This window comes from Sarcophilus harrisii, chromosome 2 (genome assembly GCF_902635505.1).
Source record: "Sarcophilus harrisii chromosome 2, mSarHar1.11, whole genome shotgun sequence".
In the NCBI taxonomy this organism is placed as follows: domain Eukaryota; kingdom Metazoa; phylum Chordata; class Mammalia; order Dasyuromorphia; family Dasyuridae; genus Sarcophilus; species Sarcophilus harrisii.
Window position 1 is genome coordinate 307,596,050 of NC_045427.1, and position 21,049 is coordinate 307,617,098.

The following is a 21,049-nucleotide window of genomic DNA, read 5'->3' on the forward strand; positions in this document are numbered from 1 at the left end:
GAGGCACAACTTAGTTTTCCAGGCACGTTCTTATGCCTAAGGCAAAGTGCAAGAATAATTTTTGTGTGTTGTTTTTAGATTCTCCAATTCAGTTACTTTGATACTTCAAGTTGTCTATGGAATTTCCAGCACAGGTGTGTGCAGACTGTAGCTTATCACTGCCCTCCAATACTATGCAAACCTTTTCCTCATTCTTTCAAAAATACTCTGCAAGGGGGAGTCCCCAAACATATGAAGGGTCTTCCTCTAAGTCTATGAGCATTGAATCATCCCCATCCTGCTCAATGAGCTCCAGTGATTCAAACTCCTTCTTCAGAACCTGCCCTTCGTCATATTTTCAGTCTTCTTACTTCTTTTACTGCACTCCCACCTCCATGTATTCATCAATCCATTGAGATCAGTCTCCTTGAATTCCTTCAATAAGATACTTCATATTCTGGCTCTGAACATTTTCACTGGCTCTCTCCCATCCCTAAAAGTCTCTTCCTCATTTCTACCGCCTGGCTTCCCTCAAGTTCCAACTAAAATCCATCTTCTTCAGGAAACCTTTCCCAATCTCTCTTAATTCTAGGGCCTTCCTTCAATTGATTTATCTCTAATTTATCCTTTATTCAAAAAAACAAAGGGTGGAAAAGGAATTGTATTGGAAGAAGAGGAAAGGGGAGGTAAAATGAGGTAAATTCCATTATATGAAGAGGCAAAAAGGGAAAGAAGGGAAGAGGATAAGCATTGTGTAAATCTTAATTTCATCAGATTTTGTTCAAAGAAAGAATATCAGACAAATATTTCTATATCTATTTGATATAGAAATTTGTCTCATCCCTTAGGGAAGTAAGAAGAGAAAGAGGAAAGCAAGGAGGAAGGTAATAGAAAAAAGAATATTAGTAGAAGGAGAAAGGGATAAAAAAAGGGAGAGGGACTGCAAAAGGGGAGAAGCAAAACATGGAGTACATGTATGTATTATATGTATATAGTTGTATTGTATATTGTATATATGTATATTGTTGTTCAGTTGGGTTTGACTCTTTGTGATCATTTGGGGTTTTCTTAGCAAACATAATGATGCAGTTTGCCATCTCCTTCTCCAGCTCATTTTACAAGTAGAGAAACTAAGGAAAACAGAAATAAGTGGTTTGCTCAAAGTCACACAGTTTATAAGTGTTTAAGGCTAGATATGAACTCAAGAAACTGAGTCTTCCTGATTTCTATCCTTATACTCTATCCATTACATCATCTAGCTGACCAAGAGCATAGAGACTGTCTATCAACTAATCAGATTCACACTACACCAGGGTTAAAGATCTGGTATAGGGGAAATAGCCTTGGACTTAGAAGTTAGAATACTTAGATTTAAGATTTGCCATTTTTATGATATTTAGATTTAAGTACTTACTTAAATGTAAATACTTAGATTGCCTATCCTAATGTATTATCTTAAACATCTACAAAAAGATAATGATATCTGAACAACTTACATTCCACAATTTCTGTGCAGCTCAAATGAGATGATGCATATAAGTAACTTTGTTACCATTGTTTTTGATATATAATTTTTCAGATTTGACAAACAAACATCTCCATAGGCAAAAAGCAAAAAATAAGGACTGTGAATGAAACTACAAATTTCTATTATGTGCAGCTTGCATTTTTTTTCAAAATGTTCTAATATGTTCAATTATAAAATTCAAATTGTTGTGATCAATTCAATTGGATTCTACTTCTCTGTGTTTTTCTCTGAACCTTTTTCTATTCTCTTCTGGGATTTAAAAAAAAAATGTTATAATAGATAAACCCAAAGCCTCCAAGATAAGAACTTACTATTTGACAAAAATTGCTGGGAAACCTGGAAAATAGTGAAGTAGATATTAGGCGTTGACCAAAACCCAATATTCTATACTAGGATAAGCTTGAAATAGGTTCATAATTTAAACATAAAGGATGATGCTACAAGGAAATTAGGAGAACAAAGGATATTCTACCTCTTAGATCTATGGAGAAGGAAGGAATTTATGGCCAAAAAAGAACTAGACAACTTAATGAAATGCAAAGTGACTAATTTTGATTATATTAAATTAAAAAAGGTTATGTACAAATAAAACTAATGCAGCCAAGATTATGAGGGAAGCAGAAAACTGGGGGAAATTTTTAGAGCCAATGTTTCTGATAAAGACCTCATTTCTAAAATATATAGAGAATTGACTTGAATTTATAAGAATACAAGCCATCCCAGTGAATAAATGGTCAAAAGATATGAACAGACAATTTTCAGATAAAGAAATTAAAGCCATTTCTAGTCATATAAAAAATGCTCCAAATCACTATTGATTAGAGAAATACAAATTAAGACAATTCTGAGATATCACTTCATATTTTTCAGATTGGCTAAGATGACGGAAAAACATAATGATAAATGTTGGAAGGGATGTGGGAAAACTGGAACACTAATATATTGTTGGTGGAAGTGTGAATTGATCCAATCATTCTGAAGAGCAATTTAGAACTATACCCAAAAGGCTATAAAACTGTGCATACTCTTTGATCCAGCAGTTTTTCCACTGGGTCCACTATAGACATAACCTCATGGAGATTATAAAAGAGGGAAAAGGACACATATAAACAAAAATATTTCTAGCATCCCTTTTTGTAGTGGCAAGGAACTGGAAATTGCATGGACTCCTCTCAGTTGGGGATGGTTGAATAAATTATAGTACATGAATGTAAGGAATATTATTGTTCTATAAGAAATGATGAGCAGGCTGATTTCAGAAAAGCCTGGAAAGACTTAACATGAACTGATGGTGAATGAAGTGAGCAGAACCAAGAGAACATTGTGTACAGTAACACAAGATTACAATATGATCAATTTTGATGGATGTGGCTCTTTTCAACAATGAAGTCAATCAGGTCAATTCCAATAGACTTGTGATAGAGCCATCTGCATCCAAAGAGTGGACTATGGAGACTGAATGTGGATTACAACAGAGTATTTTCATCTTTTTTGTTGTTTGCTTGTGTTTTTTTTTCCATTTTTTTCTTTTTAAGCTGATTTTTCTTGTGCAACAATTGTGGAAATATGTAAGAAGAAGTGCACATTTAATACATAATGGATTACTTGCTGTTTAGAGAAGGAGGTGGGGGGAAGGGAGGGAGAAAAATCTGGAACACAAGGTTTTGCAAGGGTGAATGTTGAAAACCACCTTTGCATGTATTTTGAAAATGAAAGATTATTATTAAAAAGAAAAAAAACTATGAGGTAATTCAAGGCAATTCTAATAGGTTTGTGATTGAGAGAGCCATCTGCATCCAGAGAGAAAACTATGAAACCAATCTGGATCACATCATAAGTATTTTTACCTTTTTTTTCATTGTTTGTTTGCTTTTTTCTTTTCCTTCTCGTTGTTTTCCCCTTTTGATCTGGGTTTTCTTGTACAACATGATAAATGTGGAAATACATTTAGAAGAATTACACAAGTTTAACTTGTGAACCTGTGTTGGATTGATTACTGTCCGAGGGTGGGGGGGATAAGGGAGAAAAATTTGGAACACAAGATTTTGCAGGGGTGAATGTTGAAAAACTATCTCTACATGTATTTCGAAAAATAAAAAGCTGCTATTATAAAAAAATAAAAATGCTAGAATAACCTTCTTTTCTCCAACCCCTTTTTTTGAGGGGGGATACATTTTTATCTCTAATACCCTTTTCCCTTCCAAAATCTCCATAATTTTTTTTAAAAAAAATAGTGAAACATAATTAAGCAAAAACCTATACATAGGACATATCCAAAAATGTATATCTCAACATGCATTTTGAGTCCACCCTACTTCCCTAGCCACAAAATCTTGCATAATGTGAATTATGATGATTTATGGACATGATCTCATTAAACTGGTATGTATCCATATCTACCCCCAATATACCAAAAATATAAATCCTTGAATATGTGTCATAAAAAGCCATTTCTGTACATTCTCTTTCTGGGCTCAATTACTTAACTTTGACTCACCCTTACATTTCTTCAGGGCGTGCTCTACTGTCAAATCTCAACTCTGGAATGTACCATCATTATTATTTCTGCTTAGTCAATTCTAAACTCTTTCACTCCCCCACTTCTTCTCTCTACCCTTTCTCCTCCCTCCTCTTCTTTCTCCTCGCCTCCTTCTCATGAAATTCCCAAGATTATCAGAAAGACATGGCTTGGAATCCCATCTCAGATACCTACAAATTGGGCGATCCTGGGCAAGCTGTGTGACCTTATCTGGGTGCTTTCATCCTCAAAATTGAAATAGTGGTTCAACTCTGCCCACTAAAGTATCTTCCATGCTAAATCTACAACCCTATGATTCCATGACTTCTGCATGTTGGGAAGCCCAATAAATTATTTTTTAAAGAGAGTTTAACAAACTAGGCAAAACCAGAATGGTTTACACAATGATGTTAAAAAAAAAAAAAAAAAGCAAAGAAGCCTTCAGAATTCTCATCCGTTTAATGGCCAAGAGAAACACCAGAGGGGAGTCCATATAACTGCTTCTAGGGAGAGAAGTGGTTACAGAATCCTAATCCTAAATCATTCATTTTCAGTCATGGCCAAGTGTTGATTTGTACTACTATTTTTCTTCTTTAGAAGAATTTTGGAGATGGGGAAGAAAAAGGAGAGGAATATTGGGAAATAGGAATAATGTAAGAAAAAAGCATCCAACTGAGTGAAAGAAGCAAAACCAGGAAAATATTGTATGTAACAACAGTAAGATTGTGTGATGATCAACTATGACAGACTTAGTTCTTTTAGCAATTCAGTAATCCAAAGCAATCCCAATAAACTTTGGATGGGAAATGACATCTACATTCACATTCATATCACATGCAGAGAGAGACCTATAGAGACTGAATGTGGATCAACGCATAATATTTTCACCTCTTTTTTCTATTTTTTTCCCTTTCTCATGGTTTTCCCTTTTTCTGATTTTTATTTCCCAACTGGACTCATATAAAAATATGCAAAAAATGAATGTACATGTATAACTTTAAAAATATACAAAATTAAAAAATAGATGCTTAAAGAGAAATGACCTCCTCTCAAAAAAGAGCATTCAAAAATGGTATTTTTTTTTTTAAACAGAGAAGAATAAGGAGGTTCCATAAAGAGATTCCATGTAACCTGAGCCTCCTACTGTACCTCCTGGGAAAGAAAGCAGTTAATTAGTAAGGCAGGTTTGACTCATGTGACCCCTACTCCTCCCTTCCCCACTTTCCCACCCTCCTGACTGCTGGGTCCTGGCAGGGGTTCCTGCCTCCGGCTACAATCAGAATCTAATGGAGAGAGTCACACACTTCAGCTTCACCAGACAGGTTCTGAACCTGGACCTCACCTCACAACCAGTCTCACCCCAAACCCCACCTCTGGGTCTAAGCTGCCTCCTTCTCTCCCTGACACAGAACCTGAAATGACATCCCTGGAATTGCTGCTAGCTAAAAATAAAAGCTAACATTTGCTGTTTTTGTTGTTGGTATTCAATCATTTTAGTCACGTCTTTATGTGACTTTGTGACTTTATGACCCATTTGGGCTTTCCTCGGAAGAAATACTGGCTTATGATTTCCTTCTCCAGCTCATTTTTACAGATGAGGAAACTGAGGCAAGCAGAATTAAATTATTTGTCCACGGTCACACAGCTGGGAAGTATCCAAGCCAGATTTGAACTCAGAAAAATGAATCTTCCTTGCTATAAGTCAGGCATTCTACTCACTGTGTCATGTGGTTGCCATTGAGCAAGTTGGTAAGATACTATTATTATCCCCATTTTACAGAGGAGGAAACAGAGTCAGAGAAAGGTCACCCGTGACTTGTCCATGTGAACAGATTCAAACTCAAGTATTCTGAAATCTAATTCATCTTTAGAATTGTGAGGTTTGGGGGAAAAGACCAGAGGGAGCGGTATTAGGGGGAAGAAAGATGAAGAAAGGAGGGAAGGATGATGCAACATGACCGTCTTGCCTACTACAGTCAGGCTCACAGAGAATCCCAGAGAGGGGTAACCCCAATGAATAGGTGACCACCCACAAGCAGCAAATATTCTCAAAAATATTTTTTCCACTGACTAGAAAATTGAGACTACATGTAACTTGAGGTAAAGTTTGTGGCAGATAAGGTATTTGAAACCATATCTTTCAGGCTTCCAGACCATTTCACACCATCCTGCCTGTAATAATTATAATAATAAATAATGGAATTGCACCATATTGTCAGGAGAACTTGAGAGCATTCCACCTATCACCATGAGAATGCATTGCCATGGATCATCTGAGCCTTACTGAAGCAAAATAATAATTTCTCTTCTGCACTTAACAGATACAAAAAAGAAGTAACATTTCCATATAAAAAGTAGAATACAAAAAAAGACAGAAAAGAGACAACCTGTTTTCCAGAGCTAAACCCCAGCAAGCAAGCTGTGGCCTGGGCTTGACATGACAACAATCCTTTGCGCTCATCCTCTGGATGATCTCAGTCACAGCAAAACCCCAGAATTGTTTCATATATTTATTGTATTGCTTTGACTAGGACCAGGTGTTCTCTGAACTCAGACAAGCATCTGCAGCAGCATCTACATTCTGATGAAGCTCTGCTACAACCAAACTTGGTATATTATTATTTTTACCCCTTATTGCCAGGGCAACAATTCACTGCAAATCAATTGATATAAGTATTAAAATTTGGCTGTTATAAAACTGGGTCCCCCAAATAGGGGGTGAGGGGCCAGCACATATGTCCTTGTTTGTAAGTTATTTCTTTGCTCTGAAATTTAACTTCTGCTTGATTTCTAATTCTCCTGTCTTTAGCCTGCTCCAACCACCTGCAGCTTAAAGGCTGGATCAGTCTGCTTGACAATTGCACATGAAATTGTGAATCTCTACTATGTACAATTTACTTTTTAAGAGAGAGACAGAGACAGAGAGAGTCTAGACATCACAAGATGATTTCTTTCAAGAAATTATTAAGAAAGTTTTCCTTAATATTCTGAAATCAGGAGTTAAAATAGATATTGAAAGAATACAGCCATCACCTGAAAGAGATCTCAAAATGAATGCTCCCAGGAATATCAGAGCCAAATTTCAGAGCTCCCAAGTCAAGGAGAAATTTTTTCAATCAGCCAGAGAGAAACAATTCAAGTATTGTGAAGCCACAGTCAGGATAACACAAGATTCAGCAGCCTCTACATTAAAGGACTGGAGAGCTTGGAAAATGGTATTCAAAAGGGCCAAGAAGCTAAGATCACCACTAAGCACTAAGATCACCTACCCAGCAAAACTGAATATAATCCTTCAGAGAAAAAATATGGAAATCCAATGAAACTTTCAAGCATTCTTGATGAAAAGACCAAAGCAGAATAGAGAATTTGACCTTCAAATGAAAAACTGAGGCATAAAAAGGTAAACAGGAAAGGGAAATCATAAGGGACTTAATAAGGTTAAACTGTTTACATTCCTACATGGGAAGATGATACTTGTAACTTATAATAATTTTCTCATTATAAAGCACTTAGAAGAAGTATATATAGACAAAGGGCACAGATGTGAATTGAATATGAAGGAGTAATATTAAAAAATAAAATTAAGAGATGAGAGGAATGTGCTGGGAAAAAGGGAAAGGTAGAATGAGATAAATTATTTCAAATAAAAGAATCAAGAAAAAGCTTTTGGGGGAGGGAGAAGGGGAAAAGAAGGAGGTGAGGTTAAGTTAGTGAACCTTATTCTCATAAGAATTGGCTCAAAAAAGGAATAACATACATACTCAAACAGTTATAAAAATCTATCTTACCCTACAGTAGTAGAAAGTAGGAGGGGAAGGTGATAAGAAGAAGGGGAGGAGGGGAATGTATAGAAGGAAGGGCAGATTAGGGGAGAAGGTAGTCATAAGCAAAATTCTTTTGAGGAAGGACACAGTAAAAAGGAGAGAAAATAAAATAAATAGGGGAGGGGAATAGGATGGAGAAAAATACAGTGAGCAGTAGTAACTGTGAAAAAAATTTTTAAAGCAAGTGTCTCTGATAAAGGACTAATTTCTCAAATATATAGAGAACTGAATCAAATTGATAAAAAAAAAAAAAAGAGCCATACCCTAATTGGTAAGTGATAAAATGCAATTTTCAGTTGGAATAATCAAAGCTATCTCTAGCCCCATTTAAAAATGCTTTCACTATTGACTGGGGAAAAATGCAAACTGAAACAATTCTAAAAAGTACTACTTCATGTCATTAGATTGGCCTATAGGACAAAAAAGGAAAATGACAAATGTTGGATGGAATGTGGGAAAAATAAGGCATTAATGCACTGTGATAGAGTTGTAAACTTATTCAACCATTCTTGGAGCACTCTGGAACTATGTCCAAGGAATACCACTACTAGGGTTATATCCCAAAACAGAAGGAAAAAAAGGAAAGGAAAAGAAGTTATGCACAAAAATATTTACAGAAGTTCTTTTCTGGGGGCAAAGAATTGGAAAATTGAGAGAATGCCCATCAATTGGGCAATAACTGAACAAATTGTGGCAAGTGATTATAATGGAATACTATAATATTGTAAGAAATGATAAACAGGATGCTTTCAGAAAAACCTGGACTTACATGAACTGATACAAAGTGAAATTACATTGTGTACAAAGTAACAGCAATGTTGTAAGAGGACCAGTGGTGAATGACATAGGCATTCTTATCAATACAATGATCTGAGACAACTCTGAGAGGCTCATGATGAAAAATGCTATTCATCCTCAGAGAAAGAACTGATGATGCATGAAAATAGATTGAAGCATGCTTTTTTTCTTACTTGATTTTTCTGGAAGGATATTTTTGGCCTACATTTTTTTTTCACAATGATTAATATGGAAATGTTTTTCATGACAACACATTTATAACTTATATCCTTTTCAATGTGGGGGATAGAATCTGGAACTCAGTTTTTAAAACAAACATTAAAATTTGTTTTTAATACGTAACTGGGGAAAACTAAAATACTAAATACATTTTTAAAAAACAAAAAATGATTTATGATAAATTTAACATGCTATTTTCAAAGCTATCTTTGCATTCTTTGCTTCTTTCTGAATTCCCTTCTGTTCTTTTTTGTGCCTTTTCAGTGACCTTAAGCTTTTGCAACATTATCACTGGTCTATCTTTCTCCCAAATCTATTTTTAAAAAGAAAGAAAACCTTTATAACAAATAAACATAGTCAAGCAAAATAAAGCCATATACTAGCCATGTTCAAAATTATATATCTCATTATATCTCTTTAGATCCATCACTTCTCTGCCAAGAGGCAGGTAGCTTACTTCATTATTGGCCCTCTGGAACTGTAGTTGATTATTGATCAAATTTTTGAAATCTTTAAAAATTGTTGTCCTTTATAATGCTGCAGGTATGGAGTAAGTTATTGTCTTGGTTCTCTTATTTTCACTCTGCATCAATTCATATAAATCTTCCAAGAGTTTTCTGACATGATCTCTTAAATCATTTCTTATGATATAGTAGTGTTCCATCTATATACCGTCATCCAAATGATATGCACCTTCCTCTAGTTTCTGATTCTTTGCTACCACAAAAATAGCCAATATAAATATTTTTGTAAACACATGTCCTATTTCTCCTTTTTTTATCTTTTTTGGAGTATAGGCCTCATAATAGTATTTCTGAGTCAAAAGATACTCATAATTTAATGACTTTTTGTAACTAATTCCAAACTGCTTTCCTGAATGGCTGGACCAATTTATACCTCAAGAATATATTAATATTATATATAGAAGTATTGCACATGTTTAGCATATATTGGGCTATTGGACTTCTAAGGGAGGGTGAGGGAGAAGGGAGGGAAAAAAATTTGGAACACAAGGTTTTGCAAAGAGTGAATGTTTAAAATCATTTATGCATATCTTTTGAAAATAAAAAGCTTTAATAAAAATAATAATAAAAAAGAATATATTAATATACATAACTTCTTAAATTGCCTCAAAAGTCTGTCATTTTCCTTTTTTTGTCAATTTGGTGGATGTGAAACTGAATCTTTTGATGGATGTGAAACTGATTTTTAAACTGGCATTTCTCTAAGTATAAATGATTTTGGAACATCCTCCCCCCCCCCCATATGGCCATTTATAGCTTAGATTTCTTCCTCTTCATTGATTTTTTAGAGTAAGACAACATTATTTAGACATTTCAAAGGTGAGAAAGGGAAGAGAGAAACAGCAGGAGTCATAGAACCATAAATCTAAAATTCAAAAGGACTTCAGAGGCCATCTAGTAAAACCACTTTATTTATAGATAAGGAAACTGAGGTCTAGGGAGTTTTAATGACTTGCCCAAGTTCATACAGGTAATAAATTCAGAAGCAGTGTTTGAACTCGGTTTTCCTGACTCCATAGTCAATGTCCTTTTCACTGTACCATGCTGCTTTCCCCCACTTGGAGTCAGGAAAGATATGAGTTCAATTCTGGTCTCAGACACTTAGAACTGTGCAACCAGCAAATCACTTAACTTCTCTCTGCTTCCTTAAGTATAAAATGGGGATAACAATAGCACCTATCATATGAACAGACAATTTTCAGATGATGAAATTAAAACAATTACTACTCATATGAAAGAGTGTTCCAAATCACTATAGATCAGAGAAATGCAAATTAAGATACCACTACACATCTGTCAGATTGGTCAGAATGACAGGGAAAGATAATGCGGAATGTTGGAGGGGATGTGGGAAAACAGGGACACTGATACATTGTTGGTGGAATTGTGAACACATCCAGCCATTCTGGAGAGCAATTTGGAACTATGCTCAAAAAGTTATGAAACGGTGCATACCCTTTGATCCAGCAGTGTTCCTACTAGGCTTATACCCCAAAGAGATACTAAAGAAGGGAAAGGGATCTGTATGTGCCAGAATGTTTGTGGCAGCCCTGTTTGTAGTGGCTAGAAGATGGAAAATGAATGGATGCCCATCAATTGGAAAATGGTTGAGTAAATTGTGGTATATGAATGTTATGGAATATTATTGTTCTGTAAGAAATGACCAGCAGGACGAATACAGAGAGGATTGGCGAGACCTACATGAGCTGATGCTGAGCGAAATGAGCAGAACCAGGAAATCATTATATACCTCAACAGCGATACTGTATGAGGATGTATTCTGATGGAAGTGGATTTCTTCAACAAAGAGAAGATCTAACTTAGTTTCAATTGATCAAGGATGGACAGAAGCAGCTACACCCAAAGAAAGAACACTAGGAAATGAATGTAAACTGCTTGCATTTTTGTTCTTCTTCCCAGGTTATTTATACCTTCTAAATCCAATTCTCCCTGAGCAACAAAAGAACTGTTCGGTTCTGCACACATATATTGTATCCAAGATCTACTGTAACCTATTTAATATGTATAGGACTGCTTGCCATCTGGGGGAGAGGATGGAGGGAGGGAGGGGAAAAATCGGAACAGAAGTGAGTGCAAGGGATAATGTTGTAAAAAATTACCCTGGCATGGGTTCTGTCAATAAAAAGTTATTAAAAAATAAAAAAATAAAAATAAAAATAAAATAAAACAATAGGACCTATCAAACAGGATTGTTGTCAGACTCAAATGAGATAATATTTATAAGAAGCACTCACCACCATGCTTGCCATACAGTAGGCGCTATATAAATGCTTATTCCCTCCTCCAGTTTCTCCTTCCTTTCACAGGTAAGAGAGTAGTTATGGTTACTGCCCAGTGGCTCATAATACTGCATCATTGGGGCATAGTTTTCAAGTGGGAAGGGACATCAATCCAATTCTTTCATTTTATAGATGGTAATACTGAGATTTACAGAGATTAAATGATTTATTCATTCAGGGTCACAAAATTGTTAAGTGTTTGAGGCAGCAGCCCTTTTTGTAGTGGCTAGAAACTGGAAACTGAATGGATGTCCATCAGTTGGAGAATGGCTGAATAAATTGTGGTATATGAAAATTATGGAATATTACTGTTCTGTAAGAAATGACCAACAGGATGATTTCAGAAAGGCCTGGAGAGACTTACACGAACTGATGCTGAGTGAAATGAGCAGGACCAGGAGATCATTATATACTTCAACAACAATACTAGATGATGACCAGTTCTGATGGATCAGGCCATCCTCAGCAACGAGATCAACCAAATCATTTCTAATGGAGCAGTAATGAACTGAACTAGCTATACCCAGAAAAAGAACTCTGGGAGATGACTAAAAACCATTACATTGAATTCCCAATCCCTATATTTATGCACACCTGCATTTTTGATTTCCTTCACAAGCTAATTGTACAATAATTCAGAGTCTGATTCTTTTTGTACAGCAAAATAATGTTTTGGTCATGTATACTTATTGTGTATCTAAGTTATATTTTAATATATTTAACATCTACTGGTCATCCTGCCATTTAGGGAGGGGGGGGGGGTAAGAGGTGAAAAACTGGAACAAGAGGTTTGGCAATTGTTAATGCTGTAAAGTTACCCATGTATATATCCTGTAAATAAAAGGCTATTAAATAAAATTTAAAAAAAAGTGTTTGAGGCAGGCTTAAGACAGAGGACTTCCTATTTCCAGGGCTGATGATTCCCAGCCATCCTTCCCCTAGAAGGTATTTTCACTTACTGAGGATGAAGGTGATGGCCACAGCAGCAGAAGCAGCAGCAGCAACAGCAAAAGGGGATGCTTCTTCATCTCCTACACAAGAAAAAAGTAGACCATCAGACCAGTGCTTTCAGTGAGCTCTGGGTACAAAGTAGAGAGGGGAAGGGCAAGGAGGGAATTCATCCTATAAAGATAAAAAATTCATGCCCAAAGAGCCATCAAACTGTGTACCCTTTGTCCCAGCAATGTTTCTATTGGGTTTATAACCCAAAGAGATCCTGGAAAGGGAAAGGGACCCATGTGTGCAAAAATGTTTGTGGCAGCCCTCTTTGTAGTGTCCAGAAACGGGAAACTGAGTGGATGCCCATCAATTGGAGAATAGCTAAATAAGTTATGGTATATGAATGTGATTGAATATTATTGTTCTATAAGAAATGATGAGCAGGATGATTCAGAGAAGCCTGGAGAGACTTACATGAACTGAGTGAAATGAGCAGAACCAGGAGATTATTATACATGGCAACAAGAAGATTATATGATGATCAATTCTGATGGACGTGGCTCTCTTCAACAATGAGAAGATTCAAACCAGTTCCAATTGTTTAGTGATGAAGAAAAGCATATACACCCAGAAAGAGGACCATGGGAACTCAGTATGTACCACAACATAGCATTTTCATGTTTTCTGTTGATGTCTGCCTGCATTTTGTTTTCCTTTTCAGGTTTCTTTTTTCTTTCTAGATCCAATTTTTCTTGTGCAACAAGACAACTGTGTAAATATCCATACATATATTGTATTTAACATATATTTTAACATGTTTAACATGTATTGAACTATCTGCCATCTAGGGAAGGGAGTGCAAAGGTCGATGATGAAAAATTACCCATGCATATGTTTTGTAAATAAAAAGCTTTATTAAAAAAAAGATAAAGCTTATGGTTACATGATGAAAAGGAATAGTGAATATTCATGGGGCCTCACAGCCAATCTCACTGGCAGGTTAATAATGGAAACTTAACCAAATGCAGAGACAGAGGAATTATATTTTATCCCAAAGGCAATGAAGAGGCATTGAAGCTTCTTGAAATGGCAAAGTCCAATTCCTTTGTTTTCATAAGGAGGACATAACCAGTTGCTGTGTTAAGTGCTTTACAAATATTACCTAATTTGATTCTCACAATGGCCCGATGAGATAGGTATTATTATAATTCCCATTTTACAGATGAAGAAATCAAGGCAAACAGAGACTTAGTAATTTGCCTCCAGGGTTACACAGTCAGTGAATTCCTAAGTCAGAATTTGAAAGTCCCATTTTTATGAGATACCAAGGAGGTGATAAACCCAATGCCAATTTGTTGTCTTTGAAGTTCCGGTCCCTCAAAAATTGCCTGGTTCATGGTCACTGATTCATAAATGCTTGTTCACCAATTATTCTTGACGCCTACAGCTCTTTCCTGTCCTCCCACCTATATGTTGGTCCCAAGAATATCCCAAGTGCCAGTGCTGTTCTTATAGAGTAGTGATACTCTAACTCCAAGTCCTTTTCCCTGCTAAATCAGAACTTCCCATTCTCAAAACGATAGCAGAAGAACAGCACCTGAGTTTTCCTCCATTTAGCAAATACTGAATTTTTTTCAATGTTTTAGATCCCAGATTTCTAGGACCCAAATTGGTATTTACTGTTGTTCAGTTGTGTCTAACTCTTCATGACCCCATTTGGGGGTTTTCTTGGCAAGGATACTTGAGTGTTTTGCCATTTCCTTCTCCAGCTTGCTTTACAGATGAGGAAACTGAGGCAAACAGGGTTAAGTGACTTGCCCAGGTCACATGGCCAGTACATGTCTGAGTCCAGCTTTGAACTCAGGAAGATCAGTCTTTCTGATTCCAGATCCAGTACTCTGTGTACTACGGCACCACCTAGATGTCCCCAAGACCCACACAGCTCTCTTATATATGAGAACATTCTCAACTGCTTCTCTAAGAGACAGACTTAAGCATGAAGTAGAGTGTCAATTAATCCCAAAGCTGGAGCAGAGTTTTCAGTAATCAAAGAGTAAAATAACCCCCATTCGAGATACAGATTGATCCCCTCCTATATTTGTATAATTTGCATTTATTTGCCTGTACATATCTTGTATATCCCCCCCGCCATATAGCATGAACTCTTTCATGTTAGAGATGGTCTTTTTAACCCCAGAATCTAAGAGAGTGCCTGCCACGTAGCAAATCTTTAAGAAATGCTGTCGACTGACTATGTCAAACATCTGACAAACTACATGAGAATGAACAGAATGATCAAGAATGCCTACTACCCAGACCTCAGACTTCAAAGCAGGCTGATACTGCCTTTCATGCTCACTCATGAAATGCTTTTTCATGCTTTAGGGGGTGCTCAATCCCCAAACCACTAACATTCTATAGCCACTATCTTTTTTTTAAATAAAATTTTTTTATTTTCAAAACATATGGATGGATAATTTTTCAATATTGACCCTTGCATAACCTTGTGTTCCAAATTTTCCTCTTCTTCCCTCCACTTCCTCCCATAGATGTCAAGCAATCCAATATACGTTATACATGTTAAAATATATGTTAAATCCAATATATGGAAACATATTTATACAATTATCTTGCGGCATTAAAAAAAGTCAGATCAAAAAGGAAATAAAATGAGTAAGAAAACAAAATGCAAGCAAACAACAGAAAGAGTGAAAATGCTACGTTGTGATCCCCATTCAGTTCCCACAGTCCTCCCTCTGGGTGCAGATGGCTCACTTCATCACAAGATCATTGGAATTGATAGCCACTATTTCTAAAGGCAACTTGTGAGGTTTGAAGCAGAGGACCTAGGGAATTTGCTTCTTGGAAAACAAGCCCTCAATGCTCTGTCCTCAGGATCCTCTCACTTGTCATCCAATATCTTCATACTGCTCACTTTGGCATCCCCTCAACAAAAGTGGAACCCATATAGCACCTGAAGCTCTCTCTCAGGCCTTAATCCATGTCATTATTTATGTTTTTGTTTAATTGGGAATGATGGAAGAGGGAAGTGTAATGGAGCATATCTAGCTGTGTACCTATAGAGACATAATAAAGTAAGATTAGTTTAACCTCCTACACATACCCCATTCTCTCAGAACTCTATTTTTCTGCTGGGTGACAATCAAATAATAAATGAATTATTTACTTAATAAATAGACCTGCCTGTCTGCCTCAAGTTTCTCACCATTCCAATCCAATTCAAGGCTCCAAAGTGATTTTCCTAAAAAGCAGATCTGATCACATCATCTTCCTACTCAATAAATTCCAATGACTTCCTATGACCTCTAGGATCAAATACAAAATTCTGTCCCACATTTAAAGCTCTTCATAAGCCTGCCCCCACATGCTTTTCTTATACCTTACTCCTGACACTGGCCTCATTACTGGGCTATGACCAAGATGCTCTGTGTTTTAGTTCTGGGCATTTTTTCTGCCCGTCTCTCCCTCTCACCTAGATCAAATACAAAATTCTATTTAACATTTAAAACCCTTCATAACCCAGCCTGGAATGCTCTCCCTCCTCATCTCTGCCTACTGGCTTTCTTGTTTTCCTGCAAGTTCCAACTAAGATCTACAGCAGTGATGTCAAACTCAAATAGAAATAGAGTGCTGGGCCATAGCCAGTAATCTTGACCTATATCTTGCCACTGAACTCAGATAACCCTGGGAGAGAGGATGAGGCTGATAACTTTATACAACTCTGCTTCACTTAAGTCCAATCCACTCACAAGTCATCAGCAACATAATTTCGTTGGTCTTCTTTGAGAACAAAGGATGAATATTAATAAGAATAGGGTCCACCAAAACAGTGAGATCTTGAGAATCTTGGGGGGTCTCTGAAAGCCTTTCAGAGGGTATACAAATTCAAAAACAGTTTTTACTTCTAATATGGTAAATAGCTATAAATATAACCCACATAAACAAAAACTCTTTGGACAGATCCTCAATAATATTTTAATAGTAAAAAATACTGAGAACAAAAGTTTGAGAACCCCTGCACTGAACTGTACATATAGAGCTCTGAGATCTATATATGTTGACTTTAAATATCAGATATGCTTATATATTTCTTTTTTGATAAATATATCAACACTCTAAAATCAGAGAATAACTATACATTAATCTGGTTCAGCTGCACTTGGGAGTGTTGTGGGCCAAATGCCAAGCTTTTGACACATCTAAAGGAAGCTTTTCCCAACACCTCTTAATTCTAGTGTCTTCCCTCCTTTTAACAATTTCCTATCTATCCTATAAATAGCTTGTTTGTATACAATTTGTTAATTTTTTATTTCTTCCATTAGACTCTGAGTTCTTTGAGGGCAGTGATGACTATTTTTTACCTCTTTTTTAATATAATTTTTTTTAATCCCCAGTACATAGCACTTAAAAGTTTATGGAGTGACTCTCCACGTGGCTCTCCCCCCACATCTATTCCTTTTGACTTTCAAGTCCCAGTTAAAAATTCCACCTCCTACAGGAAGCCTTTCCCTATCCTTAATTCTAATACCTTCCCTCTGCTGATTATTTCCAATTTATCCTGTATGTAACTTGTTTTTACATAGTTCTTTTTGCAAGCTGTTTTCCCCATTTAGCCTAGAAGTTCCTGGAAAGTAGGAATATATATATATAAAATTTGCATACCTACTGTTTAGCACAGTGTCTGGTACATAGTAAGTGCTTAATAAATGTCAGAAACTTAAGCCAAAGGCTTAAGTCGGTGGTCCTCAAAGTGTAGTCCAAAGAATTGTTGGGGTCTCTGAAACCCTTTAAGAGAGTCTACAAATTCAAAATTATTTTTTATTTCTAATATGGTAAATAGCTATAAATATAACCCATGTGAACAAAAACTCTTTGAACAGATCCTCGATAGTTTTTTTTAACAACATGAAGATACTGAGAACAAAAGTTTGAGAACCACTGGCTTAAGTGGTTAAGCTGAACCTGAAGTCAAAAAGACATAAGTTCAAATTCAGCCCAGACACTTACTAGCTATGTGACCTTGACAAATCTGGTTGCCTCAGTTTCCTCACTTGTAAAATGGGGATAGTTGTAATGGCACTTACTTCCCAGGTTTGTTATGAGGATTAAATAAGATATCTGTAAAGCATCTGACCCAAATATAAATCTTAGATGTTTTTATTATATTGTTATTGGAATAATAATTTCAGACAATGATAGGAAAGGGGAGCAAATCACACTTATGTGATATGGTTTAAATTAAGTAAGTACCAATTCTAATGACTCCTTAGGCTGGTCCTGCCCATGGGGGAATGTAGCAGAGTCAATGAGGGGATGGGATGGAGTACAGACTCCAGACTGGGCCAGATCCCCAAAGAAGACTGTTTCTAACGTTTTTATTCCTTGCTCCAATAGTCCTTGAATAGGCAACAAAAAAAGCTTTTTCCAAAGAAGACAGGTATGGATGGAACTGAGAACTCAGTGTACCTGAGGATCCCGGATCCCTCCTCCCTACTCCTCCCACTACAATTACTGAAACACTTCTACAATTGCAATAAGGAACTGAGTGGGACAAATCAGGTTATAAAGCAAAACTACTCCTCCCACCCTACACACACACACACACACACACACACACACACACACACACACACACACACACTTCCTCCAAGTCTAATCCAGCTGGATCTGGAACTATGGACTCCTCCCTCCCATCACCTCACCCACAGCTCTGGAATGTTTGGTTCCCCATTGAGATTTAACCCCAGGCTTATTAACCATGGGGGCAGGTAATAGGTGCAAAAGCTCACTCCAGAGGGAAAAGTCCTATCCTGCCAGGAGCTTGTTGGACTTTGTACCCAGAAAAAAGTCTCTTCCCTATCCTCTGTCACCGGGACCTTGTAACGCTACAATGAAAGATTGTGAGACTGCTAATTTTAGAGTCGCAGTATCAGGGTCAGATATTATTAATAGTTTGACTTGTGATGTCATGGGTGCAGTAAATCTCCCAGTGCAGAAACCCGTGCTCCTCCGAGGGACACCCACAATTCTGTAACTTCTGGAGAGCAGTCTGGGGACACTGGAAAATTAAGGGACGTGTACAGGGTCATCCAGACATTAAATCATCAGGGATTGCACTTGAACTCTCTTCTCAACTCTAAGCTGCTGCTTCTAAAGAGGAGCCAAGAAAAGCTACTCCCACAAAAAGCAGCAAGCAAAGTTAGTTGAGTTATAAGAGTGAAATTAAAGGAAAGTGCTATTAAGTCAAGGTAAAGAGAAGTCAGGAGAGTTCTTAGTCAAGTTCAACCTTACCTCCCCGGCGTGCGTTCTCGCGTGCCCGCCAATCTGGACGCCAGACTTAAGAATGACTGCAAGTGTGCGGGGTGTGACGGCGTCTGTAGGTGACTGTGTGTGAGGAGTGGGATGTACGGTTTCTTCTGTGTGTCGGCCTGTGGAGGTGTGGCGAGTCCAGGTGGGTGCAGGGCGCCCAGGTGAGAGCCGCTGGGCGCCTCCTGCGAAGCTCGCTTCTCCCAGCTCCCCAGCCGCCGCGTCTCCCCGCAGTCCCCAGTCCCTTGGACACACAGGAGTGTCTCGGGTTTCTTGAATCCTTTTTGGGCCCTGTCACTGCGTTTCTCCAAAGCGTTTGCAGTTAAAACGGCCACCCGGTGAAGCCCTTCCAGGCTCCAGTCCTGTGGGCGCGTGGAACTTCTCTCCTAGCCCAGCTGCAAGTTATCCTGGGGCGGAGCCCTCGATCTAGGAGTTTGATTGTCATCCAGAGCTCCTTTCTTGCAGAAGGGGGAGAGAGGATCCCCCTGAGGACCTCGCCCTGATCTTTGTTTTTCTCCCTTTTTAGTCCATCCCCCCGGAACAAAAACCCCTTTGTTCAAACGTGCGTTTTTCTTTCGCAGGTATTGATTGCCTTCTCTATTTCGGGACGCGAACAGACTGCGCATCCTCCAATTAGAAGAAGGGAGGAAGCTGCTCCCAACTTGTAACTCAACCCTCCTTGCGCCTCCTTCTCCTACCGTAGGGAGCCCGGAGAAAGCTGGGGAAGGAAGAGGGTCCATAATAGAACCGTAAGATCATAGATTTGGAGGAAAAGCGACTTTAAAAGAAGTCCAGTCCGATACCTTGTTTTAAAGAAGAGAAAACTGATCAATGTATCAGAAATCATTCATTAAGTACTTATATGCCAGGCAGGGCAGCTAGGTGATACAGTAGTTAGAGCACCGGATTTGGAGGCAGAAAGGTCTAAATTCAAATGCGGCCTCAGACATTTATTGGTTGTGTGACCACCTTGGGCCCCTTTGCCCATAGTTCCTCATCTGTAAAATGGGCACATTGGAGAAGGAAAAAGCAAACCATTCCAGTATCTTTACCAAAAAATCCTCTTATTCAGTGTCAATGGAGTCAGACACGACTCAACAATAAACATACACCAGGGACTGGCATTCTGGGCACACCAGAATACACAAGGCTCAGGGACTTCTGTTCCCAGTCCAAGTGGAAAATCTCTTTTACCCACCAAGAGAATTGGAGAGAAGAGGAGGAGGGGTTAACTTTCCACTGTATCTTCTAAGTTTCATAGCCTTCCTGTTCCTCCCAATATTGAGTCCTGCTGTTATCCAGAAAAATAATAGAATGGGTCTCCCACACATCATGCAATCTACTTCACTCATTTTATAGAGGAAGTCTGGTTTGCTCTAGGTCTCATGGATGGTTCATTCATTCCTAGAAACCAGCCTTCCTGGTTTCCCAGTCCTGGCTTCATTAGCCATATCTCTTTATGACTGGCAGATTTGGACTCCGGAAACACCCTTCTTCATAGCTCTTAGTGTCCTGGGGGAAGTGGTTAGGATTTCCGCTATGTGGCCAATGGTAGATGCCCTTCTTCAAGATTTGGATACCTGAGCTCTCCTCCTGACCCTGATCCTTTCCTCCATCTGGTTATGGGTCTTCCTTTTCTGAAGGCTGGGAAACTGGACTTTATAGCATAGAATTAAATGAAAAAAACAAGTCTTCTGTGGATTGATTTAGGACTTAGGAACAGAAGATTATAGATCTAAAACTGGAAGGATTTTATAGATATGGTAACCAGGCCTGGAGAGATGAAGTGATTGGCTCAAAGTTATACTAGAAGGCCATCAGAAGGTAAATTTGAACCCAGGGCCTCTGGCTATGGACTCAGCCACTGCTGAAAAAGCTCCATTTTTTTTCTAGTGTATCATGAAATCATTTTCCATCTCCATTCCTCCATTTGATGGGTGTGGGGGTGGAGGAAAAAGTCTAGATGGAGGTGGAGGTGTACTGTACACAATCACCCTGTACACTCACATATATTTCTCCTTAAAAGTTTTGCTTTCATCAGCACATCCCCCTACTGCATGCTCCTGCAGACACTTCTTAATTCCCTTTTTAAA

General features: G+C 37.8%; 1 protein-coding gene across 2 annotated transcripts in view; it reads right to left on the bottom strand.

Moving 5' to 3' along the window:
* The window catches only part of PAPLN (papilin, proteoglycan like sulfated glycoprotein), a 79,971-nt gene extending 60,206 nt beyond the window's left edge, over positions 1-19,765 (bottom strand). For both annotated transcript variants that reach the window (XM_023502287.2, XM_023502283.2), the window contains exons 1-2: positions 18,942-19,765; positions 12,650-12,721 (exon numbers count right to left, since the gene is read on the bottom strand). In XM_023502287.2, coding sequence (XP_023358055.1) covers positions 12,650-12,718 — 69 coding nt within the window. In that variant the 5' untranslated portion in view covers positions 12,719-12,721; positions 18,942-19,765. The remainder of the gene's footprint in view (positions 1-12,649; positions 12,722-18,941) is intronic.
* Positions 19,766-21,049: the final 1,284 nt, after the last annotated feature.